This window comes from Pempheris klunzingeri, chromosome 3 (assembly GCF_042242105.1).
Source record: "Pempheris klunzingeri isolate RE-2024b chromosome 3, fPemKlu1.hap1, whole genome shotgun sequence".
Lineage (NCBI taxonomy): Eukaryota > Metazoa > Chordata > Actinopteri > Acropomatiformes > Pempheridae > Pempheris > Pempheris klunzingeri.
In genome coordinates, this window is record NC_092014.1 from 1,710,963 (window position 1) to 1,737,899 (window position 26,937).

The following is a 26,937-nucleotide window of genomic DNA, read 5'->3' on the forward strand; positions in this document are numbered from 1 at the left end:
AAACAACAACGAACAGAAGTCCGTCAGAGGAAAAAGGCAAAAACAAAACACACAAAGCACATTAATGATCAGGAACAGTGAAGGAAACAGAAGTAAGTAAACAAAACGTGGAATTGAAAGCGCGGTGCATTATTGTCACTAGAGGAATGAATAGCGATGATCCAGGACGGTCACATAACGGATCACAGTCCAGGATCCCAGGATCTAAAACTCTCCGGCTGGTTTGCATCGGTTAATTCCAGTATCTTTAAACCCGAGTTCTATTTCATATATCCTGGTGTTTAAATGACTGGTAGGTAGTAAAAGTGTTGGAATTGGTCCAGTAGATCACCTCAGCCGGCAGCCGCGAAACAGGATGCAATGATATAAGAGCTGTTATATCACTCTCTTCAAAGCCACCAGACTCCATTGATAAAAACAGTAATTTTACTATGTAGAACATGTGACTGTGTGTTGTGACTTTGTGGTGTTTGGAAAGGTTACTTCAGATCTAAACTAACCGTCTGAAAAAAACAGTCACAATAACACAAACAAACACAAACAAACTAACCGATGGAGGCAGCAGCAGAGCAGCAGCTCCTGTGTCCTGTTCTCTAAAATCCCTGTTTTTATGAATGTAGTCTGGTGTGTGTGCAGAGAGCGATATAACGGCTGTTTGTGGTTAAACCAAAAGGATCTTCCAGGTCTCTCTCTGTAGGGATCCTTTCCATGATGCTGTCACACACTTAGAATAACACTCTGAGCCTGTTAGTGGATCAAACAAGCTCTTTTAGTGGACCTACTGTGATCAGGTGCAGTTGTCCCAAAGGATCATGTTGCAGCCCGTTTGGTGTCTGCTGGCTGAGGTGATCTACTGGACCAGTTCCAACACTTTTAATACCTACCAGTCACTCACACACCAGGATGTGGACACAGAGAGGATCATGGGTTTAAAACTACCAGTATTACCCATTAAAGTTTTAGGTCTGCAACTAACTAATTATTCCTGCTAATTATTTTCTCTCAAATCAAATAATAATTTGCCATATGATTATCAGCAGTTTAATTTGTCAGCTGACTTAATTGATTTATCAGTCGAGCTTTGTCCTAAGAGGCTTCACATGCTCACAAACATGCTGCTTGTTTTAATTAACCTGACATGTCAAAATAAGAGGAACACCTCTGAATGTGAGAGCCATGTGGGTTTGATTGAGGGTAAATCATGTTTCTCGTTACTTTACAATCACAATTTCCCACATTATAGGACAATAAAAAGACTGCCTGCCATCTTTCTTGTAATTAATTCTTCCCCAACTAGTTTTAGGAGCTGCTCTGTGACTTAAATGGCGACGCAGGACGTTGACATGAAGTGTGACGGTCCTGGATCGAGACTAAGGAATGACCCGATGCTTCGTAGTCGCTGGGGAATGGAAACTGTTCTCTCACGACTCCTCTGTGATCTGAAATCGCTGGTTTGTTGTTGGTAAACTGGATACAGAGACAAATCAAACCCATTAAAAAGCTCCAACTGGCCCGTTTCCAAACGCCAAAACTCTGCTCACCACAACAAATCAAACCCTCCAACACCGAAGACAAGAAAACTCAAACATTTTTTTTGTCATCTCACGTCTTTGCACTTAAATCAGACCTCCTGTGGAAGATAAGAGCCGCTCAATGAGGCGAGCAAATGTTCCCACAAAGAGACGACGCGAGGACGGACAAGCGAGGCGCCGAGTTAAAAATGGCCGCCAAACTTTAAACCGGAAACATGTCGGGGGGGGGGGGGGGGGGGGGGGTGATCTGTGTTTTAAAGGACACAGCATGTAATGATCATGTGACACATTTTTCACATGGCGGAGGCCTCGTTTTCAAAAAAGGAACTTAAATGCAACACTAATAATCATAATAATAATAATAATAATAATCGTCATCATCTTCAACTTCAAAACAGCCAGGAGGTCATTGTGACCACAGGTGAGCTGCTCTCAGAAGGGGGGGGGGACTAAATTAGGACACCTGGACTTTATCAAAGTAAACTGGACTGTTTGAGCCTCTTTAATGCCTTCGGTGCTTATTTCACCTGTAAAGGAATAGTTCAACATTTTGGAAGACACGCATTTGCTTTCTCGCCAAGAGTTAGCTTAGCTTAGCTTAGCATAAAGGCTGGAAGGGGGGGGGGGCGCAAGAGTAAAACCAGCACATCGTGGTTTTCCAGGAGGACGTGAGAGGGACTACCTCTCGGCCGGCAACAACAACTTCAAAAAGTCGTGAAAATGATTCTTCCGCTCTGCTAATTATTCAGCGTGTGCACGTTTTCTTCTTCTTCTGCTCTCCTTGCAGGGGACAGACTGACGATTGTTCCACCGCTATGCTAATTCAGAGGAGAAGAAGAAGAACTGTTATCCCGCCGCGACACGTTTTCTGCTCCGTGTTCTTCTTCTTGTGCTCCTTCATTTCAATCACTCTCCTCAGTGCAGCGCCAGTCTCCCTCTAGTGGTGAGTTACAGTATGGCGACATGTTAAATGCACAAAAATAACGAACAGAGAAGGATTTTCTCCTCGTGAAAGTAGCAGAAGAAATTAATAAATGTATAAAAAAAAAATAGAAATGCTGTGTGAACCTCCGCATTTTAACGCAAAAATTTACTTAAATCATGTTTAGGTTCCTTCACAAGTCAAATTATTTAACAGAAAAGCACGCAGTGGAGGTGGAGCACTGTTTCAGCCCTGAGAGGCGTCTGCAGGTCTTCCTTTGAGGGCGGGGCAGCCTGTATGTAGCCTGAGAGGCGACACCCAGGGTGTTAAAAACCCCTCTCTGCTGCTCATTACTGTACTGTTACTATCACTACTAATGACTTTTATCAACTCTGCTCTGCTTCATGCCGGCCTGACGGTAAAGGGACAATGTTTAGAAATTAGTCAGCCAGGAAATAGTCAAGCAAAAACCCCCCACCCCCAAAAAAGCAGCTCGTCCAGGGTGCTGGCAGGCAGATTTTGTTACCTTAGCAGAGACGCTGACGAAGCCCGAAGGCTGAAATGCATCAGTTCTCTTGTGCTGCTGAACAAAAGGATAAACAGACTTCTCTGCTGACGGCTCGGTGGTTTTACACTTGGAGTCGAGCCGGCCAGGTGAGTTGTGTTTTACCTTCGGACAGCAGCAGAAGCTAAGCTAACCACCTCCAGCTGCAGCCCGACGGGAGCACTTATGAGAGCACTTCCTAAAATGTTGTACTATTCCTTTACATGGCACTGAAAACATCATTCTCAGTATTTCTGTGTTGCCAGTAAATATTCAAAAACTCCGCCATGAGACTTCTTACCCCAAATCTCCACATCCTTCATCCCTCTCTCCCCTCCTCCCTCCCTCCCCTACGGTGTGACCATCCAGACACATCAAGGTAAGCGATGCATGGATACCAGCTGACGGGGTGGATGGGTGAGGTGGGGTGGAGGGTGTGGGGGTGAGTGGGAAGTGTTTTTGCTCGTTTGTTTGCGTTTTATCTGACGGTGACGCCGAGCTTCTCCAGCACCCGCGTCCCTTTCTCCTGGTACTCCTCCCGCGTCATCCAGAAGTTGTCCTTGTCCTTCATGATGTCGGCCAGCACGGCGCCGCCCAGGAACACCATGTGCTTACGCCGCGGGGGGTCCTCTATCCTGATTTTGAATTTCTGCAGTCGAGGTGAGGAAAGGAACAAAAGAAGAGGAGAGCAGGGAGCGTTAACAGAGAACAGGAAGCGATAACAACATGCCGAACCGCCCCCACACCCCCTCCGTCTCTACGTCAGCTCCCTAAAACAGACAGAAGAAGATCGTCTTTTGATTACAGGTTGGAGCACCCCCCCCCATCTCCACCACCACCACCCCCACCCCCTGAGCGGCTGCAGCGAGCTTCCTCTCAGGGGGGGGGAGACGCAGGAACAATGAGATATTTTCAGCTTGTCATGGAGGCGGCTGAGAGCTGCTGAGGGCTGAAGACTGTGGCTTCAGCGCCGCCTGGTGGCAGGAACACGCTCAGCTCCCAGGAAGCTGAAAACTGACTCAAGGGGCAGTTTCCAGGTTTCCAGCCACCTTCCAGCTGTGGAAACCCACTTCCACTCAAATCAGTTAGTGTCTTTCTTTATCTAAAAAGTCAGTCAGACCACCATTTATTATAATAATGCAAACTGTGAAGATACAACCTGTAACGCTAAACCGAGTAACTGATTCACACTAATCAGTTTATCAATAATCAGCTATGGAAATATATTACTGTTGCTTATTAAGTGTAGCATAAAGTGTACAAACAACATAAAGCAGGAACAGCACAGTCTTGGCAGTGGGTTAGAGATCATTAACTGCTCTTTATGGACACGTTTCTCTTTGTGCATAAATAAAGATTGATTGTTTGACTGACTGAGTGACAGAAGCCACTTTGGATACATCAACAACAGCAAGTGTGCTGCACAATATAAAACGCTTTCTTGTGAAAACATTGTTTGGGTAATTTTCTGAAGGGACATTTGTCCATTTTAAATATATACAGTGTTTAACAACTGTCTCAGACCAGCTGTCATAAAAAGGAGAAAACACAAATATTTTAGAAATCTGTCAACAACTTGTTTCAAATTAAACATTGTATTATTATTTATCAGGCAAATAACAAAGTGGAACAACTAAATAGTCCTTATTCACATGTTTTAACCAGAGATCTTAATATCTAGTTTGACCTCCCTGATTGTTTTCATGGACTTTTCCACCGTCTCTTTTGTTATTGAGCTCCAAATAGTTCCCAGCTGTTCCCTCAGACTTGCTTTGGATTAAATTAGTGTGTGATCTATTTTTTAATCCAATAAATCCCAGATCTGTTCGATAGGATTCAAGTCTGGACTCTGACTTGTCCAGTCCATCAGTTCCTCTACTCCAGATTCCTTTTCCATCATTTCAGATCCATCATTGTGATTAAAGAGCTGCACATACTGGAGGGTTAACCATCACAGGAACTAAAGAAATAATCTGGTGATCAGTAATACTGTTAATTTAGGGCAGGGGAGGGAAACACCTTCCACTGGGTGGAGGTCTGATACATGTGTTAAGCTCTGTATGTATATAAAACATTATGTGACTGTTACTGATTATCTTTCCATGTAAAATAAGCTGAAGGTGAGGACAGATGTTTACGGTGCTCCAGTCTAACTCTGACAAGTCAACTGCACGCCTCATTTAGTTCATGTTCTAATTAGCAATAAATGCTAATAACAATAAGAGTCTGAGGGCTCATCAACAGCAGGAAAATCCAGATGTTTGACCTGCTGCTCCGTCTTAAACAGCTTCTGATCTATTGGGGGACGTTTCTGAGGCTGCACTCACCGACAGCTTGTCCACGTCTCCCTTCAGCACCCGCTCCAGGTACAGCTGCTTCAGCTCTCGCTCCAGGCGGGACGGCAGGCCGGGATACATGGTGGAGCCTCCGGACAGGACGATGTGCTTGTAGAACTCCGACCTGATGGGACCGGCAGAGAGACGGAGGATTAATGACGCGTTCTCGTGACGCCGCTCCGCCTTCGCCGGCTGTGAGGCGACTTCATGTTGACGTGTGAAGGTTGTTCATCATCGTCATTCTGCGTGGCGTGAAGCTCCGATCCCGTCCTATCTCTGTGAAAGCCGATCAGATTTGATTGACGGGCCGGCGACAAGGTGAGCAGCTGCTGCATCGTCTCTTTTGAGTCCAGTCTGGTGAAAACGGAGGATTTTACTGGATAAAACTGACAAACAAGCAGGCGAACCACAGAGTTTTTTATCAGGTAAAATCGTCTGTGGTTGCGGTACGCTACGTCACCACGGTGGCCACATCACCATGGCAACTCATGCTGCAAACTAAACCAGGTTATGTTCAGAGTTTGGGCTTAAAAATCAGCCGTGAAAAGCTCGGGCCTCTCTCTTTCTCCTCTCTGGGGGAGGACGTTACACAGACAAACCCGCTGAGCCCTTCATCAGCATCGGGTTGTCATGGTAACCTCCAGCATCCAGTGGGGGATGCAGAGGGTCTTTAAGCCACACAGTGAACAAACGTTACGCAGCAGATCATCCACACACTTCAGTGTTTATACGTGTATAATAATATAAATATGTATTTGGCGTTTTTACTCTTGTACATTTTATAGTGTACATTTCATTTGGTACTTTATTTTACTCATTTACAAAAAATAAAAATAATCCTGGTACTTTCTATGCTGCTACTGTAACACCAGAGTTCCCCCCCAGGGATCAATAAAGTATTCTATCTATAATATAGTATATATATTATGGCAACAACTCTATTTATCAGGTGTGTGTTGGGAAGAGTTTAGTGTTAAATGTTGTAACAATCTTTTTAAGTTAATCAGTCAAATGCTACACAGAACTTAATTCAGAGCACCATGAAAGAACAAACTAATTAATGTGAACCCTCCTGAGCACAGACCCAAAAACAGAAACATATAATATATCAATAAATTCATTAAAACAGACAGAAGACAAAGAAAACGGCTCCTCGTAGTAAAACAGAAGTGCTGCTCCTTTCAGATGAGTTCAGTTCAGTTCAAAGCACTGAAGGGGCTGGGCTGGGTGTGTGAGAAGGAGGTCCCTTAATAACCTCCTGTGGTGCAGTTATTCTAACCCAAACCGTCATCTTCTCCTAAACCTAACCGGCCTGCAGCTGGAGACAGACGACAGCTAAAGAAACCTGAAGGATGGAAGTTAACCAAGCCTACAAATGAAGCCTGAAAGACCTCCATCACCTCTTCACTCCAGTGAAACACAGGGATGAGGCTGCAGGATGCTGTGAATCGAGGAAACGAGTCCCGCCGGCTCACCTGGTGTCGATATCCGCGGCCTGGATGGTGTTGAAGAGCAGCTCGGCCACGCCCACCCCCTCCACGTTGATCAGGTGCGGCTGGAAAAGAGCTTCAGGGGCTTCGAACCTCTCGCCTCCCACCTTGATCACCCTGCCGTCCGGGAGCTGAGGACACACACACACACACACACAGGACGTCATCAGGCTGTTACACACACACACACACACACACACACACACACACACACACACACACACACACACACACACACACACACACACACACACACACACACACACACACACACACAGGACGTCATCAGGCTGTTACACACACACACACACACAGACACACACAGACACACACAGACACACACACACACACACACACACACACACACACATACACACAGGACGTCATCAGGCTGTTACACACACACACACACACACACACACACACACACACACACACAGGACGTCATCAGGCTGTTACACACACACACACACACAGACACACACACACAGACACACACACACACACACAGACACACACACAGACACACACACAGACACACACACACAGACACACACACACAGACACACACACACACACACAGACACACAGACACACACACAGACACACAGACACACAGACACACAGACACACACACACAGACACACACACACACACACACACACACACACAGACACACACACACACACACACACACACACAGACACACACACAGACACACACACAGACACACACACACAGACACACACACACAGACACACACACACACACACAGACACACAGACACACACACAGACACACAGACACACAGACACACACACACACACACACACACACACACACACACACACAGACTCTCTCTGAACTGACCGTGTACGACTCCACCAGCACCGTCGTCTCCAGCGCCAGCTTCTGCTCCTGCTCGATGTTGTAGCCGACGTAGCAGAGCTTCTCCTTCATCATCCTCACCGTCTCAAAGTCGGCCGAGTGGTTGAAGGCGTAACCTCGCAGCAGCAGCAGCTGGTGGACAGACAGACAGACAGACAGACAGACAGACAGACAGACAGACAGACGGTGACATCTTTACCAAAAATGAACCAAAAAAGAAAACCGGACGGTTCAGATCGTAAAACGAGTTTTGACATGTGAAAATATGAATCATTTTCACATCTAATTCAAGATTCCTTCAGAGAAATTACTTTTTTAAATCATGTACTTGTGTATCTGTCAAAAAGTCCTGATGCTTCACAATAAAAGCCTCCTCGTATGGCAGCTGAATGCTTTTAATGTGAAGCAGCAGGAACCTTTTTCAGCTCTACCGAGTCGCCGTTTCGGTCCCGAGAAGAAGCTTCTTCAGATTCTCGGTCCAACTGTGTGACTCGGTGCATCTTTACATACCCACATGTTCAGAAGGAAACGTAGAGACAGTGAGCTGCTGCCGGTACCTTGATGAGGTAGCGCGTTATGTCCCGCCCTGCGATGTCCAGGCGTCGGGTCAGGTGGGGCAGAGAGAAGCCTTCGTACACCGGACAGATGTGAGTGACGCCGTCACCGGAGTCGACCACCACGCCGGTCAGCAGTCCTACAACAAGGAAGAGGAGAAGCGTTCCTGCTCATCACAGCTGTTGGTTTTGTTCTTGGATCCTCTCCAGCATTTCTTATCTTTCTGTCTCGTCTGATTAATGGAGAAAATGTGTGATACACAAAATTACAGCCCGCTAAAGCGGATTGTTAAACAGCCACCTTTCAGAGGCAACGCCACTCTCTTGCACTGAATTGTGGGTAAATCGTTGCGTTTATACAACTTCATGGATTTCACGAACTTACTGGGAAGTGCGAACTGGACAAGACGAGTGCGTCAAAGCTGCCTCACAAAGAATAAATGCTTCGGTGACACGAGGAGCCGCTTTAGCCGCGGTCATCTACTCGGCCACAAAGAGCCCGGCGAGTCCGGCCGGTCCAATCAGAGAGCAGCGACCCGATCTGTGGCAGCTTTAGTAGCTCAGCACCTTCGGCCTCATTCGGCCGTACAGAACCCCGAGGATGTTAACTTTTAACACTCTCTACGGCAAAACCAAAGCCAGTGATTCACCTCAGGCTCCTGGGGGTTTGTTCACAGCATGCAGGCTTGATGAGCGTTAACGGAGGCAAACCCACCTTGAGCGTAGAGAGTGAGGACGGCCTGGATGGCGATGTAGACTCCTGTGAACTGGTACGTTTCAAACATCACCTGGCAGGAGAAACACAGAGTATCAGCCGACTGGACAAGAGCACAACTTAAGCTGCGTCGTCTTAAATCACACTTCACCTCGATGATCTTCTCCCGGTTCTTGGTGGGGTTCATGGGCGGCTCCGTCAGGAGGATCTTGCAGTCGCGGGAGTTGATGTTGAGTTTCTCGGGGCCGAAGGTGTAGTCCCACAGGTGCTTCATGTCGTCCCAGTTCCTGACGATGCCGTTCTCCATCGGGTAGTTCACCTCCAACATGGAGCGCAGCTCGCTGGCCTCGTCCCCGACCATCAGGTCCTGCCAGGGGTCAGAGGTCACCAGCTGGCATTAGAGCTTCACCTGGAGTCTCTCTGTCACAGGAGCTCACAGCCACAACTGTCTGATTAACTCTTGTAAGGTGTTCAGGTTTGTGGTCTCCGATTACATCTGTTCTGATGTTCTTCATCAAAAGAAAAATCATACAATTAATCATTCTTTCAAACTCAGACTCGTCAATATGAGCCAAGGCCAATGCGTCTGAGCTTGAAAAAATTATTAATCATGTCATTTTTTCTCCACATAACCTGACCGAGGATCCACTTTTCACCACAGTGGAAACCTCCAGATGAACCCAGTGTGTTTCCACTGGGTCCAAATTAAGCTCCCAGGAGGTTGTTTTACCCCCCAACAGCCCCTGATGGTCCTTTTCACTAACACAGGGACTCTGGCGCTGAGTATTTCGGATTAATCGAGTACTTGCATTTTATTTCAGCCACTGTTTTTCAAGGCAGATCAGTAAAAATGCGGCAACCAGATTACATGGCCGACTCCATGTGTGTGTGTGTGTGTGTGTGTGTGTGTGAAGAGCTGCAGGTCTAAGCCACACACACACACACACACACACACACACACACACACACACCTCTGTTAGCGTTGTGTGGAGGTGTGAATGTGTTTATTTGTCCTTTAGAACATAACGGCTGTGAAACAGCCAGAATACAACGTCTCTTTTCTCTGATTCTCTTCACACCTGCACAGACTGATTCTCCTCCTCATCGTCGCCGGACTTTAAGACTGAAGGAACCTTTTTAAGCTCTTTAGCTTCAGGTACTTCAGGAGGGGAAGTGAGAGCTAGAGCTGATCACTGTGATCTGAATGAAAAGAGACTTACCTTGATTTCTATGTTGCCCACTTTGGCTGTGGAGCGGATGATCGGCCGGCCAACCAGCGCCGGGAAAATGTGTTCGGGGAAGTTGGAGCCAGCGTAGCCGCACTTGACGAACTGAGACGGGAAAGAAAGAAGAGAAGAAGCAAAAAGACCTGTTACAGTATTTATAATAATTACATTTACCGAGTCACAGGTTTTACTGGAGCTCAATCTGGTTCGTTAAAGTCAGACAGAGTAAAATGATTTTACAGTCAGACAATAATTGATCAGGCCTCCGATAAACAAACACTGTTTGAACTTTTTGTTGTTGTTTTTTACCCGTTTTTACTTGTTGTATTGCACTTTTATTTGTATTTTGTACGGCGACCTTGAGAGCCTTGAAATAAAATGTATTATTATTATTATATAAATAAATGAGACTGAGAACTTTTAATCAAGTCTAGTTTTAGTTTTTATGACACTTTTCCTCAGATAATCAACACTGCAAACCAAAAACACACGATGATCATGTCAAAAGTTCCACTAATATTCAGTGTGAGATCATATGAGCCACTCTATGGACATTTGGCTTCGGCACAAACCCTCTCAGTATTGATCCAGACAGGTGACCACAGGTAAAAGCAGAGAACACCTTAGTGTGGCTGATCAAAAATGTCCTCTTACACTTGAGGTTTAACTGAAACTACACATCAGTTCTTAACTATCAATGTTGATGTTCGCACACAATCAGGCTCGACAAACACTTCTTTTCATTATTGATTATTACTCAGTTTAAAACACACAGACTTTTGTTGTTTTGTTTTTTTGGCCGTATCTGCTTGAAGAGTAAATCAAACTGGGCGAAGGTTTCTTTATTGGTCTCTTTCACTTCCTTTCGTTTTGCTTTTGAATTGAACTGCTTTTGTTTGACTGGGTTTAGTGGAAGGAGCCGTTTTCTGTCTGTGCTGTACGTTTCTGCTTTCGCTTTTCTGTACAAGGTAGAGAGTTTGTTTTGTTACCTTGAGTTAAAAGTACTGACACAGGATTATTAGGCTCTGATCTAACCAAGCAAATGGTCATACAGTTAAACTTAGACTCTTTTTTAAAAGAGCTGCTGATTAATTATTGATTATTGTTTCAGCTCTGCTACACAAACGTCCCTCTGAGGCTTGAGACCAATTTAATTCTAATGTTTAGAGGGTTTATTATTCCATTTCAGCTTTTTTTTTTACTGAGAATGACTCACCTGTGGTCAGTATTTCTCTTTTTATCCGTGTTTCTCTGATGACTTTCTTACCCTGAAGCTCTTGTTGTTGTTTTTTCACTTCTACTTTCTACTTTTCTCTGACTTTACTGAGGCAACTTCCTTATTTAGTACACGCACTTGGAGATAAACCTGTTGGTACAGAAGTCCTGAGGTGTGTATCCCAGCAGGGGCAAACACCCCCCCTCCTCTGTGTGGCCCTGGCGCGTGCAGACAGCGCTGAAGTCCAGTCAAGCTGCTGAAAGCTGCTGCACATCTGACAAGTTTCCTTAAAAGGACGAGCCGACTGAGCGAGTCACGCATGCGCACTGCTTCACTTCTCACTGAGCTCCAGTCATTTCGCCAACAAGCATCGTGTGCGACACTTTTAATAAAGACATGCATGCAGCTGGACGGGTGTCTGATGAAATCCTGCTCAGGTGGCACAAAGTGAGGAGGCTGCTGCCCTTTTTTTAACGAGGGCGGGGCCGTTTGCATGAGCCACCGAGCTAACCTGGCTAACTGGGGGTGACATACAGGAAATGGTGATTCTGCTCAGACAAAATAAGCTTCATCTCTCTGATTAAAACTCGCCCATGAAGCTTGTGTCTGCTGGTTCTGCTTCAGGCTCTCAGTTTTTAATAAACAAAGCGTAATATGAAGCTAGCTAGCTAGCTAGCTAGGGCTAACCACAAGTTCGGAAGTCAGTATTTTAAGTTATGGCTTAAACTACTCAGACACCTGAAGATGTTTAAATCCTGCCTGATGACTGGAAGAGATGGTTGTTGTTATAATGTTCAGTTTAACTGTGCAGCAGCTAGCTAGCTGTCAGTGCTGCTACACCAGCAAAGTTACGAGCTAGCCAAACTCAGCTAACTAGCATAACGAGCTTAATGTGACTCTTTTAATGTGACTTTCGTGGCTAAACGGCGGAAAATTCACAGATCTCAGCTGTGTCCCTGCAGCAGGTCTGAATGAGGAGGTGAATCCAGCTGACAGACACATTCCTAACACATCCCACCCAGGCGAGCTAACGCGTTAGCCTGCTAGCTCCTCGTTACTTCCTGTTTCCACTCCTCTCCCTTTTCTTCCCAGAACTGCGCCGCCGAGAGCGACATTTAACAAGACCGCCGGTTGTCAAACTCACCCCGGTTCCGTTGTCACAAACCACGACTTTTCTCCCTTGACTGTCCATGTTTGGTCCCTGAATTCAGCAGCAGCCTCCCACTGCCTGCACAACCAGCTAACGCCAAGCTAGCCCAGCACCCGGAAGCAACACGCCCAGCACTTCCGGCGTCGCTCCTTCAGAATAAAACCACTATCTCCACAACGAGGAGGCTGCATTTACTCCAGTTCTGCACTTAACTAAAATTTTTAAATACTTACTTTTCCGCTGCTTCGCTACAATTCAGAGGCAAATATTGTGGCCCACTTTTTACTCCACTGCAGATCCACCTTAATAATTCAAAATACAACTAACAGATACATTTTGATGTAAAAAATTTAGCTCAAGAAAAAACCTTAATTGGTGTCCTGGGGAGAAATGTAAAAGCTTTGCAAGCAAGTAGTTAAAATTCACGAACACATTACTGAGTACTTTTTATTTGTAGTACTTTAAAGCGTTGGAGCTTTGAGCTGTCAGACAAATGAGTAGAAGTAGGTTGTAAACTTGCATAAGATGGAAACACTCAAATAAAGTACAAGTACTATGAATGTCTACTCTTGCACAGTACTTGAGTCGGTTTAGTTGCATTGCTCCACTGAACACTGAGTAAAGAAAGTTTGAACTCAATGGAAATAATAATCAGAAATATGTAATTCTGATAAATATTTCTGATGGTAAAATGGTTCCACACCAATTTGTTGAAACGTCATTACTACTCCAAAAACCTTTTTAAACCAGCAGCAGCTGAATTCTTGGTCACGTTGGGAGGCGGCACAACCAGTAATAAAAACATGATGACTCAGGTGTTTATCACCAACTGTGTAAATCAGAGGGAGGAAACAGAGGAGGAGCAGAGCTTCAACGTCACACTGCAGAACTGAAAGTAAAGTCAGTCAGAGTGGCAGCCAGGCAGCCGTGGAGACACGTCTGTGTTTCTGTCTGAAGAAAATCCAGACTGACTTCATCAGGTCTCCTCAACAACACAGCAGAGCCTCTGCCAAACACTGGTGAGTACAGATGATCACATTTACAGCTTCAATCACCAGGATCAACACAAAGCTTCAGCTCCGCTCAGCAGGAAGTTCCACATTTCACACTTGTGACGTTGGTTAAAGTAGAACTACGGCTGTTTGTCCAGCGACCACTTTAACAGCTTTAAACAGCCTCTGTGTGTCAGCTCTCAGGACTTTAGGGACTTTAAACTGATTCTCTGTGGTTTGGAGTTTAGTTTCACTCTCACTTTCCTGCTGTCATTACTGTTTACTGATCACTACATGCAGCCATACTGCTTCCTGTTTCCTCTACTGCTTCACAATAAAGGCTTTCCAGCAGAGAGCCAGCAGGAGGCTTTTAATGTGAAGCACCAAGAGGAAATGGAACATGTTTCTCATCAGGTATTCAGGGAACAGTGAGGATCCTGGGCGTCGGCCAAAACAGTGATGTCACATAGATGAAACTGAACACGACTGACTAATATCATCACTTTGCACCCAAAGTACCTGAAACATTTAGTCCCAGGAATCTTTTTTCAAGGAACTTAAAGGCTCCTTCAGCCAGTTGTTGTCTAAAAGACCTGTGAAGATCAGGAAAGTTAGCCCGCTGACGCCTGTAGGCTCCATCATATCTTAAAGAGCTCATGGTACCGTACTACCCCACTGGAGCTCTGAGCTCCCAGACTGCAGCCGACTGGTGGCTCCTAAAGTCCTCTGAAGTAGTGATGGAGCCAGAGCTTTCAGCTATCAGGCTCCTCTCCTGTGGAATCTGCTTCCAGTTTGGGTTCGGGAGTCAAACACCTCTACATTTCAGAGAGGGTCAAAAACCTCCACTTAGTGATGAAGCCTATAGTTTAGGGCTGGTTCAGGCCTTGGACCAGCCTCTAGTGATGCTGCTGTAGGCTCAGACTGCCGGGGGATGTTATTATTATTCATGTATTAACTATTGTCATGTTTTCCACTGGTACCATGTTTTTAGTTTTTTGACTACACTGTTCTTCCTTTTCTTTCCCACTGTGTGCAGACATGGCTGCTGCAAACTATCTGAGATCTGAAGATCAGTTTCTGTGCTCCATCTGTCTGGATGTGCTCACTGATCCCGTCACCACACCATGTGGACACAACTTCTGCAAAACCTGCATCACTGAACACTGGAACACTAACGACCGGTTTCTGTGTCCCTTGTGTAACAAGGCTTTTACCACAAGACCTGATTTGTGTGTCAACACTTTGCTCTCTGAGATGGTCTCTCAGTTCAGACAGTCAGCTCAACAGGACGCCAGCAGCAGCAGCTCAGAGCAACAAGTGTCCAAACCAGGAGAAGTTCCCTGTGACGTCTGTGCTGGAACCAAACTGAAGGCCCTGAAGTCCTGCCTGGTGTGTCTGGTCTCCTACTGTGAGACTCACCTGGAGCCTCATCTGACAGCTTCACGTCTGAAAAGACACCAGCTGATCGACCCTGTGGAGAACCTGGACAGCAGGATGTGTACGAAGCACGATAAACCTCTGGAGCTGTTCTGTAAGACCGACCAGACGTGTATCTGTGTGCTCTGCTCTGTTTTAGACCACAAGACACATGAGTTTGTTCCTCTGAAAGAAGAATATGAAGGACAGAAGGCCGAGCTGGGGAAGACAGAGGCTGAAATCCAGCAGATGATCCTGAAGAGACGACTGAAGATTGAGGAGATCAAACGGTCAGCTGACCTCAGTCAGGAAGATGCAGACAGAGAGATAGCAGAAGGTGTTCAGGTCTTCACTTCTCTGAAGGAGCGTGTTGAGAGAGGCCAGGCAGAGCTCATCAACACCATCAAAGAGAAGCAGGAAAGAGCAGAAAAACAGGCCCAAGCTTTCATCAGAGAGCTGGAACAGGAAATCTCTGAGCTGATGAAGAGGAGGACTGAGGTGGAGCAGCTCTCACGCTCTGAAGACCACCTCCATCTCCTCCAGAGTGTCCAGACCCTCAACACCAACCAGCCTCCAGCCACCAGGGACTGGACAGAGGTCAGCGTCCCTCCACCGTCCTATGAGGGGACTGTGAGCAGAGCTGTGGCTCAGCTGGAGGAGGATCTCAGTAAAGAGATGATCAAAGCTGAGCTGAGGAGGGTCCAGCAGTTTGCAGTGGATGTGACTCTTGATCCTGATACAGCAAATCCTGATCTCATCCTGTCTGATGATGGGAAACAAGTGTATGATAGTGATGTGGAGAAGAATCTCCCAGACAATCCAGAGAGGTTTTCTAAGTCTACCTGTGTCTTAGGAGAGCAGAGTTTCTCTTCAGGCAGATTCTACTTTGAGGTTCAGGTTAAAGAAAAAACTGAATGGACTTTAGGAGTGGCCAGAGAGTCGATCAACAGGAAAGAGATCATCATACTGAGCCCTAAGAATGGTTACTGGACTGTATGGTTGAGGAATGGGAATGAGTACAAAGCTGCTGGTAACCCTTCAGTCCTTCTCTCTCTGAGGTCTCAGCTTCAGAAGGTGGGGGTGTTTGTGGACTATGAGGACGGTCTGGTCTCCTTTTATGACGTAGATGCTGCAGCTCTCATCTACTCCTTCACCAGCTGCTCCTTCACTGAGAAACTCTTCCCCTTCTTCAGTCCGGGTAATAATGATGGAGGCAAAAACTCTGCCCCTCTGATCATCTCTCCTGTACACGCAGTAGACTGATGACTTCTCTTATTTCATGTGATGATTTACTGCATTTAAGAGAGTGAATGAACATTTATAGTGTCAACGAAATATCTGATTTCATACAGAATCTGTTTGCTTTGGTGATTGATTTATATGGATCCATCACAGAGGAAACACGTCAGTTTGCTGATTTTTGGGTCATTTGTTTCTGTTTTATTACTGTTCTTCTATTTGATGTGCAGCCACAGAAAACATGCTGCTGAATATTTCACTGTGTCGTCAACAGTTCGGTCCATTACATACCTGCAGTGTCTACAGAGAACAGCTTGTCTTTGTTATGACGGCTACAAAAACTTAATGGACAAAGTCATTAATAGAACTGATGCAGAATTTTCTATGTGATGTGAAAAGTGGTTTGGTGAATTACTGGTGGCTTTGGTCAGTTTTTATGTGGTTTGTGAATAATTTGTGGTTCATGGTGAATAATCTGTAAATGTGTGACAACAATGGAGAGAGGTAATTACTGGATTTAAAGACATTAAAGAGCTGTTTCTGCCAATCATCAATAAATAGTTTGAAAAATGGGCTTTGATTCTGTGGAAATCTTCAGGGTTTTAACCGTTTGCCTTCAGCCCGACCGTGTGCTTCCTGCTGTTTGACTAAAATGACTTTTACCTTCTTCACATGTTCAGTAAAATCCACACGTCGTCCTGCTTGTGAATCATTTCATTGGTGCAGCCTGAACTCACTCATCTCCCTGGCAGGTTTTGGGGTGAGTACGGGAGAGACGGCCGGGACGGATATGATGAGGGTCACATGACTGACGGGGGAGGGCGGCCGACCAGACTGCTCCTCTTCCCAGCTTCTCACAATAAACTCACATATGAACTCATCCTTTCTGTCTTAAACTGTAACATAACACCTCACTCATCAAAAACACTTCATTCACCTTCAAACTCCTGAAAATGCTCAGAAAAGGGGAAAGTTTGAACACCTACAGTTCTGTGACAACTGAAGACCATGTGACACGGTCAAAAACTCTGGAAGAAGACAACAAGTGGCCCTTGAGTTGAGAGTTTTTGGCAGACTGACGTTTTCAAACTAAACAAAATGATGTTTTCCAACGGCACACTCTGGTTTCACTTTATAACAAGAAGAAACATCTGTGGTATCAAATACTGAGATATCACATGATGTAAATATAAAGTATTGATTAAGATGTGGTAGGAACTGATACACGATGGTTAGTATGACAGGAGTGTTGATCAAATAACCAAGGTAGTAGAAGATGTAACCAATCAATAAGCATGAAACAATGCAACCAAATATCACATTTTATACTCTGTTTTAAATATAGGATTTTTTTTAACACTTTGTTTAAAAAATGCAGAAAGAGGAAACCAGAACCTTAAAGGTGTAAATTGACGTGAAAGTATTGTTTAAAAAGTGTTGAGGAGGAGCTGGAACCTAATAGTGCCAGCAGATGGTGCTGTAGGATAAAGACAAAATAATAGCTGCTCAGTGGAAGCTCACAAGGTCGGACAAAGTGATCAGGTCAAGTGGAGTTCAGAGGGACAAACTCCTCCTCATCAAAGGTGGTATAATTTCATTGGGTGGGGAAAGATGCTAGGGGGCAGGCAGATGCTGGTTTTGGGTTATAAAAGATGGAACCTGTGCATTGTTTAGTCAGAACTGTTTGTTTGGGCTTTGTTGTCGACAATAAACCTCCACTGTGCTGAACTCTGAACTCTCCCGGTGCCTATTTGGATGATTTACTCTTTGGTTTTTGACACTTTGAAGAACCTGGATGGAGAAGATTGACCCAGAAAAGATAAGAATGACGATAAAAGTGATGAGAGCACAGAAAGAAAATGTAATGTTGATCACCATAAACAAAGTGGTGTAAACTCTTTAAAGCTTCCCACTGTCACCAGACGTTACAGTTACACTCCACAGCCTGATGGTAACGTCAGTACATGATGCAAAACACAATGTCTGCTTACCTTCATCTTCATCAGCAGCCACTGTGCAGTAGAAACTCTATGACGTCTCTATTGAGGCTAACAGACAGTTTTAGACTCTGAAGCATTAGTCCAAGACTTAAGAAGCACTCATTGTGATGATGGAATGATTTCACCAGTACAGACAGTTTAAAGTCCTGTTAAAACTGGGAATAAAGGAGCAGTTTCCTGTTTTCATCTGTAGTTTCCTGCAGTGCTTCTTCTTGCAGGCAACAACACAGACCGACAACAATAATTCAAGTTCTGTTTGCTGAAAGTCGACCTCATTGTTTCAGGTTAAATTTCAACACTGACTACAAAATAATATTGTCTGGTCTCTCTGGAATGGAATCCTGAGAACCTGGGAGCTGTGTTGTCGGGGGCTATGGCCCCTGATAGGGTCTCCAAACGCAAAGTGGTTCCAGGGGAGGGGCCAGAGTAAGAGCGGTTCAAAAACCCTGTATGAAGAAGAAGCTAAAGAGCAACGTACCCTCACCCGGGTTAGGGAATCCGGGACCCCCTTCTGGAGCCAGGCCAAGCCCAAAGGAATACCGTAGCACTGCAACCCTGTGGGTACCTGGCATGCAGACCCCCAGCATTGTAGACTGGCTGTAGGGACACAGAACATCACCTCTCTTTTGAGGAAAGAGTTGGAGCTGGTGCGGGAGGCTGAGCCCTACCAGTTAAGACATAGTTGGGCGTCGGCTCTGGAACCAAACTCCTGGAGAAGGGCTGGACTCTCTCCTTTTCCAGAGTTGCCCAGGGTGAGAGGCGCCAGACGGGTGTGGGGATACTCAGGAGGGAGTCCCCGGCTGAGTGTTGGAGTTCTCCCCAGTGAACAAGAGGGCCGCCTCCATGTGACTACGGGTTGCTGATTGTTGTGTGTGCATATGAACCTTACAGCAGTTCAGAGTATCCGGCCTTCTTGGAGGCTCTGGATGGATCAGATGGTGGGAGAGGCGGCCGGACAGACCTGGTCGGCCCAAAAGTGTAGTGAGGGTTTGCTGGGAATGTCTGGTGGAGGCCCCTGTCCTGGAGGTCTTCAACTCCCACCTCCAGAAGAGTTTCTCTTACATCCCAGGGGAGGTTGGGGACATGGAATCCCAGTGGGCCATGTTCAAAGCCTCCATTGCAGAGGTGGCTGCTGAGAGCTGTGGCCAGAAAGTCATCGGTGCTGGACCAAGAATCCGCTGTTGGATGCCAGCGGTGACGGAGTCCATCAAGCTGAAGAAGCAGGCCTTTTGGGCCTGGCTGGCTCAGGGGTCTCCTGAAGCAGCAGATCGGTATCAGGCATCCAGAAGGTCGGCGGCTTCAGTGGTCACTGAGTTCGAGGAGGCTATGGAGAAGGACTTTTGGGTGGCCTCAAGGAACTTTTGGCAAACCATTCAGCGGCTCAGGAAGGGAAAGCGGGGCTTGGCTCAGGCTGTATTCAGCCGGGGAGGAGAATCGCTGACCCAGACTGGGGATATTGTTGGGCGGCGGAAAGAACTCTTTGAGGAACTCCTGAACCCAATCAACACAGAGTCTGAAGACTCGGGGGAAGCAACACAACAACAAATAGTGTTGTCTGGTCTCTCTGGAAGACTCATCCAACAAAAACTGGTGTGTACCTTCATTTCAGCAGGGCACATTTCTGGAGGCCTGACAGCCTCCTCATATCTGACCACTTGTACATGACTCCCTGCTGCACTGCAGCAACAACAACAGGTGGACCACCGACTGCTGCTGCCAACCAGAACGACCACTAGATGGACCACAACAGAGGGATGATGAGCCCAAAGTGAGTGTACTGCTGCCATGCCGAGGACCAAACACTCCTGGTACATGTGAGCGAACACACCGTCCGTCATGTTCAGGATCATCACTCATGATGGCCGAGGACCCGACCAACAGCCTCACACCAGTCTCTGCAGGAGGAGACGCCAGCTACAGTAAAACCTCCCTCCTCCACCTGTTGGGTGCAGAACCACCTTTGTTCCATATTAACAGAGAAGACTGGGGAGTTTCCCACCAACTGTGTAAATCAGGGGGAGGAACCAGAGGAGGAGCAGAGCTTCAACGTCACACTGCAGAACTGAAAGTAAAGTCAGTCAGAGTGGCAGCCAGGCAGCCGTGGAGACACGTCTGTGTTTCTGTCTGAAGAAAATCCAGACTGACTTCATCAGGTCTCCTCAACAACACAGCAGAGCCTCTGCCAAACACTGGTGAGTACAGATGATCACATTTACAGCTTCAACCACCAGGATCAACACAAAGCTTCAGCTCCGCTCAGCAGGAAGTTCCTCTTTTCTCATTTCACACTTGTGACGTTGGTTAAAGTAGAACTACGGCTGTTTGTCCAGCGACCACTTTAACAGCTTTAAACAGCCTCTGTGTGTCAGCTCTCAGGACTTTAGGGACTTTAAACTGATTCTCTGTGGTTTGGAGTTTAGTTTCCCTCCACTTTCCTGCTGTCATTACTGTTTACTGATCACTACATGCAGCCATACTGCTTCCTGTTTCCTCTACTGCTTCACAATAAAGGCTTTCCAGCAGAGAGCCAGCAGGAGGCTTTTAATGTGAAGCACCAAGAGGAAATGGAACATGTTTCTCATCAGGTATTCAGGGAACAGTGAGGATCCTGGGCGTCGGCCAAAACAGTGATGTCACATAGATGAAACTGAACACGACTGACTAATATCATCACTTTGCACCCAAAGTACCTGAAACATTTAGTCCCAGGAATCTTTTTTCAAGGAACTTAAAGGCTCCTTCAGCCAGTTGTTGTCTAAAAGACCTGTGAAGATCAGGAAAGTTAGCCCGCTGACGCCTGTAGGCTCCATCATATCTTAAAGAGCTCATGGTACCGTACTACCCCACTGGAGCTCTGAGCTCCCAGACTGCAGCCGACTGGTGGCTCCTAAAGTCCTCTGAAGTAGTGATGGAGCCAGAGCTTTCAGCTATCAGGCTCCTCTCCTGTGGAATCTGCTTCCAGTTTGGGTTTGGGGGTCAAACACCTCTACATTTCAGAGAGGGTCAAAAACCTCCACTTAGTGATAAAGCCTATAGTTTAGGGCTGGTTCAGGCCTTGGACCAGCCTCTAGTGATGCTGCTGTAGGCTCAGACTGCCGGGGGATGTTATTATTATTCATGTATTCACTATTGTCATGTTTTCCACTGGTACCATGTTTTTAGTTTATTGACTACAGTGTTTTTCCTTTTCTTTCCCACTGTGTGCAGACATGGCTGCTGCAAACTATCTGAGATCTGAAGATCAGTTTCTGTGCTCCATCTGTCTGGATGTGCTCACTGATCCCGTCACCACATCATGTGGACACAACTTCTGCAAAACCTGCATCACTGAACACTGGAACTCTAACGACCGGTTTCTGTGTCCAGTGTGTAAAGAGGCTTTTACCACAAGACCTGATTTGAGGGTCAACACTTTGCTCTCTGAGATGGTCTCTCAGTTCAGACAGTCAGCTCAACAGGACGCCAGCAGCAGCAGCTCAGAGCAACAAGTGTCCAAACCAGGAGAAGTTCCCTGTGACGTCTGCGCTGGAACCAAACTGAAGGCCCTGAAGTCCTGCCTGGTGTGTCTGGTCTCCTACTGTGAGACTCACCTGGAGCCTCATCTGACAGCTTCACGTCTGAAAAGACACCAGCTGATCGACCCTGTGGAGAACCTGGACAGCAGGATGTGTACGAAGCACGATAAACCTCTGGAGCTGTTCTGTAAGACCGACCAGACGTGTGTCTGCATGCTCTGCCCTGTTTTAGACCACATAGGACATAAGTTTGTTCCTCTGAAAGAAGAATATGAAGGACAGAAGGCCGAGCTGGGGAAGACAGAGGCTGAAATCCAGCAGATGATCCAGAAGAGACGACTGAAGATTGAGGAGATCAAACGGTCAGCTGACCTCAGTCAGGAAGATGCAGACAGAGAGATAGCAGAAGGTGTTCAGGTCTTCACTTCTCTGAAGGAGCGTGTTGAGAGAGGCCAGGCAGAGCTCATCAACACCATCAAAGAGAAGCAGGAAAGAGCAGAAAAACAGGCCCAAGCTTTCATCAGAGAGCTGGAACAGGAAATCTCTGAGCTGATGAAGAGGAGGACTGAGGTGGAGCAGCTCTCACGCTCTGAAGACCACCTCCATCTCCTCCAGAGTGTCCAGACCCTCAACACCAACCAGCCTCCAGCCACCAGGGACTGGACAGAGCTCAGCGTCCCTCCACCGTCCTATGAGGGGACTGTGAGCAGAGCTGTGGCTCAGCTGGAGGAGGATCTCAGTAAAGAGATGAAGAAGCTGATTAAAGCTGAGCTGAGGAGGGTCCAGCAGTTTGCAGTGGATGTGACTCTTGATCCTGATACAGCAAATCCTTATCTCATCCTGTCTGATGATGGGAAACAAGTGTATGATAGTGATGTGAGGAAGAAACTCCCAGACAATCCAGAGAGGTTTTCTAAGTGTATCATTGTCTTAGGAGAGCAGAGTTTCTCTTCAGGCAGATTCTACTTTGAGGTTCAGGTTAAAGGAAAAACTGAATGGGATTTAGGAGTGGCCAGAGAGTCGATCAGCAGGAAAGAGAACATCAAACTGAGCCCTGAGGATGGTTACTGGACTGTATGGTTGAGGAATGGGAATGAGTACCAAGCTCTTGATAACCCTTCAGTCCGTCTCTCTCTGAGGTCTCAGCCTCAGAAGGTGGGGGTGTTTGTGGACTATGAGGACGGTCTGGTCTCCTTTTATGACGTAGATGCTGCAGCTCTCATCTACTCCTTCACCGGCTGCTCCTTCACTGAGAAACTCTTCCCCTACTTCGGTCCGGAAGATAATGATGGAGGCAAAAACTCTGCCCCTCTGATCATCTCTCCTGTACACGCAGTAGACTGATGACTTCTCTTATTTCATGTGATGATTTACTGCATTTAAGAGAGTGAATGAACATTTATAGTGTCAACTAAATATCTGATTTCATACAGAACCTGTTTTCTTTGGTGATTGATTTATATGGATCCATCACAGAGGAAACACGTCAGTTTGCTGATTTTTGGGTCATTTGTTTCTGTTTTATTACTGTTCTTCTATTTGATGTGCAGCCACAGAAAACATGCTGCTGAATATTTCACTGTGTCGTCAACAGTTCGGTCCATTACATACCTGCAGTGTCTACAGAGAACAGCTTGTCTTTGTTATGACGGCTACAAAAACTTAATGGACAAAGTCATTAATAGAACTGATGCAGAATTTTCTATGTGATGTGAAAAGTGGTTTGGTGAATTACTGGTGGCTTTGGTCAGTTTTTATGTGGTTTGTGAATAATTTGTGGTTCATGGTGAATAATCTGTAAATGTGTGATTGTACAATGGAGAGAGGTAATTACTGGATTTAAAGACATTAAAGAGCTGTTTCTGCCAATCATCAATAAATAGTTTGAAAAATGGGCTTTGATTCTGTGGAAATCTTCAGGGTTTTAACCGTTTGCCTTCAGCCCGACCGTGTGCTTCCTGCTGTTTGACTAAAATGACTTTTACCTTCTTCACATGTTCAGTAAAATCCACACGTCGTCCTGCTTGTGAATCATTTCATTGGTGCAGCCTGAACTCGCTCATCTCCCTGGCAGGTTTTGGGATGAGTACGGGAGAGACGGCCGGGACGGATATGATGAGGGTCACATGACTGACGGGGGAGGGCGGCCGACCAGACTGCTCCTCTTCCCAGCTTCTCACAATAAACTCACACATGAACTCATCCTTTCTGTCCTAAACTGTAACATAACACCTCACTCATCACAAACACTTCATTCACCTTCAAACTCCTGAAAATGCTCAGAAAAGGGGAAAGTTTGAACACCTACAGTTCTGTGACAACTGAAGACCATGTGACACGGTCAAAAACTCTGGAAGAAGACAACAAGTGGCCCTTGAGTTGAGATGTTTTGGCAGACTGACGTTTTCACTTTATAACTGGCTTTTTATTGCTTCTAACAAGAGGAAACATCTGTGGTATCAAATACTGAGATATCACATGATGTAAATATAAAGTATTGATTAAGATGTGGTAGGAACTGATACACGATGGTTAGTATGACAGGAGTGTTGATCAAATAACCAAGGTAGTAGAAGATGTAACCAATCAATAAGCATGAAACAATGCAACCAAATATCACATTTTATACTCTGATTTAAATATAGGATTTTTTAACACTTTGTTTAAAAAATGCAGAAAGAGGAAACCAGAACCTTAAAGGTGTAAATTGACGTGAAAGTATTGTTTAAAAAGTGTTGAGGAGGAGCTGGAACCTAATAGTGTCAGCAGATGGTGCTGTAGGATAAAGACAAAATAATAGCTGCTCAGTGGAAGCTCACAAGGTCAGACAAAGTGATCAGGTCAAGTGGAGTTCAGAGGGACAAACTCCTCCTCATCAAAGGTGGTATAATTTCATTGGGTGGGGAAAGATGCTAGGGGGCAGGCAGATGCTGGTTTTGGGTTATAAAAGATGGAACCTGTGCATTGTTTAGTCAGAACTGTTTGTTTGGGCTTTGTTGTGGACAATAAACCTCCACTGTGCTGAACTCTGAACTCTCCCAGTGCCTATTTGGAAGATTGACTCTTTGGTCTTTGACACTTTATAACTTCTGTTGCTTCTAACAAGAGGAAACATCTGTTACAGGTACCGGCTGGTACCAAGTAAACAGATTATCGATTCTGCAAACAGAACAAATGACTGAGACAGGGCAACTTTGCTTCCGCTTGTTCAGCCTCGCTCAGCAGAATCCAATTTATTCTCATTTGTGATTACAACAATAAACCTTCTCTTTATAACTCATTCACAGACCAGCTATTAAAATCAAACTCCTAATTACATGTTGTTCAGTGTTCTTACTGAATTACAATTTATATTTTAATTCACCAAATCTTAATAAACAATAACAATGTTTGTATCCTTGCAGGTTGTATCCTAACCATGAATATCATTACCATTCCTGTTCCAGTCACAGGTTTCGTTGTGTGAGCATCCAATAGCTCTTAGCATGCTACTGCTAACAGTGGAAATGGCTTTGCGGTTTTTATTAAATGTAACAGCCATTTTCTTACCATATTTTAACAATATTTACATATACAACAGCATCATAAAATATTTTCCGAATATTTACACATCAAACCAAATGTACAGGAGCCCAACGATAACCAACTGAATGGCGCGATGCAGGATGAGCATTTACCACAGCGCCATTTTGTGCTAATATGCTGATGGCCAGTAACAGATATTCATTACGTTATATATACATAAATTCTGCTACCATTCTCTTTACAGACAACCCAACTCAAACATCAATCGATATGTTCACAAAGTAAACACAACAGACCGGGATGCCGCAAAAGCCACAAAGCGACTGCTGCAAACACACAACACAAAGTGCCCCGCTGCCTCCTGCTGGCCAAAGGCGGGAACGACATGTTAATTCCCTGTAACAAAACAAATGCATTGCCTACTGTGGACACCTTAAAAGCATGTTGCTACTACTTACAAACACAAAATACATTATCATAATTGTGACGTCACACATCACAGAGCAAAAAGCCGTCTGAAACCGAAACAATCAGAACGACAATAAAGGTAATGAGCACAGAAAGAAAGTCCAAGAGTTAAGAAGCACTCATTGGGATGATGAAATGATTTCACCAGTACAGACAGTTTAAAGTCCTGTTAAAACTGGGAATAAAGGAGCAGTTTCCTGTTTTCATCCGTAGTTTTCTGCAGTGCTTCCTCTTGTAGGTGTAACATGTATTAAATGAATACAAGGATAATTATAATGAGACCACAAATGGGGTTTGAAATGGCTAGAATATCAGAAGAAACTAAATGCGGCTACTGGAGGGCAGGGATGTGCAGTAAATAAAGACGATGACAGTATTTGCAGTTGAATATGGAAAATATATTGAACCATAAAGTGCACAAAACAAAACCAAAAATCATAATATTTACAATCCTGCAATTCCTGAATAACTGGTTTAGCATTCAACCATTCAAAATGCACATTTATAATTGGCCAATAATTGCTTAACATGAGTCACAGTGCAGTCACCCAGGTCTAACTCCCTGATCAAAACACATGATCAAATGAACGAGCTTAGAGTTTTTTGGGTTTGAGGAGTAATGATGGAGAAATGCATATAATCCAGAAATATGAATGTGGTGAAATGCTCGGATCGAGAAGGTGGGATAGTAGGCAGGCTGGCAAGTGAAACTGACTGCAACAAGTTCTCTTCAGGCTCCTGGCCTTGTTTCCTAGCTCGCCATCTTGGAGTTGGTGCCAAGGCAGGGCACCTGGCCTGCATGGACCAAACAATCCATTTAGAACCTCAAAGACAAAGCTAATGAATGCTACGCTAACATAGCATGTCTCACCATATAATAGTATAAATTACACCACAATCAGACATGCATTTACAATCTTGTGTTAGCATGTTAGCATATTAACATGATACATTGGTATCCAAAATCAGCCCTGTAAGTGTCGACAAGTTACTAGACCCTTATGTTAGCATTAGCCTATACGCTAACATTGTAGCTAATGCTAACAGGCCGTCATCCATCATCACATTTAATTGACAATTCAAAACTCACCAGTTCAGCAGTTCAGTCTCACGGCACACAAGATAACAGGCCCCAACACACATGCAATGGTCTGGTTCTAAATGGTTGGTTACAAACAACATGATTTAAACCAGGAAACTGCATGATAT

General features: G+C 45.3%; 3 protein-coding genes across 3 annotated transcripts; 2 read left to right on the forward strand and 1 right to left on the reverse strand.

Moving 5' to 3' along the window:
- Nucleotides 1-3,346: 3,346 nt before the first annotated feature.
- Nucleotides 3,347-12,679, reverse strand: LOC139225714 (actin-related protein 2-B). Its single transcript, XM_070856548.1, has 9 exons — nucleotides 12,568-12,679; nucleotides 10,202-10,312; nucleotides 9,133-9,348; nucleotides 8,982-9,054; nucleotides 8,270-8,406; nucleotides 7,695-7,844; nucleotides 6,810-6,955; nucleotides 5,326-5,458; nucleotides 3,347-3,647 (listed from the first exon to the last, which is right to left on the reverse strand). The coding sequence occupies exons 1-9, from the start codon at nucleotides 12,613-12,615 to the stop codon at nucleotides 3,477-3,479; spliced, it is 1,185 nt and encodes a 394-aa protein (XP_070712649.1). The 5' UTR covers nucleotides 12,616-12,679; the 3' UTR covers nucleotides 3,347-3,476.
- Nucleotides 12,680-14,597: 1,918 nt separating this feature from the next.
- Nucleotides 14,598-16,790, forward strand: LOC139225715 (E3 ubiquitin-protein ligase TRIM21-like). The gene has a single exon (XM_070856549.1). The coding sequence runs from the start codon at nucleotides 14,604-14,606 to the stop codon at nucleotides 16,242-16,244; it is 1,641 nt and encodes a 546-aa protein (XP_070712650.1). The 5' UTR covers nucleotides 14,598-14,603; the 3' UTR covers nucleotides 16,245-16,790.
- A 4,633-nt stretch (nucleotides 16,791-21,423) lies between these two features.
- Nucleotides 21,424-23,677, forward strand: LOC139198935 (E3 ubiquitin-protein ligase TRIM21-like). The gene has a single exon (XM_070827924.1). The coding sequence runs from the start codon at nucleotides 21,430-21,432 to the stop codon at nucleotides 23,077-23,079; it is 1,650 nt and encodes a 549-aa protein (XP_070684025.1). The 5' UTR covers nucleotides 21,424-21,429; the 3' UTR covers nucleotides 23,080-23,677.
- Nucleotides 23,678-26,937: the final 3,260 nt, after the last annotated feature.

Bases quoted from the DNA above. Each gene is read 5' to 3' on its own strand.
- LOC139225714 (XM_070856548.1), bottom strand. From the start codon at position 12,615: ATGGACAGTCAAGGGAGAAAAGTCGTGGTTTGTGACAACGGAACCGGG. The intron at 9,055-9,132 runs GTGAAGTGTGAT...TTCTCCTGCCAG, and splicing joins ACCGGGAGAAGATCATCGAG to GTGATGTTTGAAACGTACCA. The intron at 5,459-6,809 runs GTGAGCCGGCGG...CGGTCCCATCAG, and splicing joins GCCGCGGATATCGACACCAG to GTCGGAGTTCTACAAGCACA.
- LOC139225715 (XM_070856549.1), top strand. From the start codon at position 14,604: ATGGCTGCTGCAAACTATCTGAGATCTGAAGATCAGTTTCTGTGCTCC.
- LOC139198935 (XM_070827924.1), top strand. From the start codon at position 21,430: ATGGCTGCTGCAAACTATCTGAGATCTGAAGATCAGTTTCTGTGCTCC.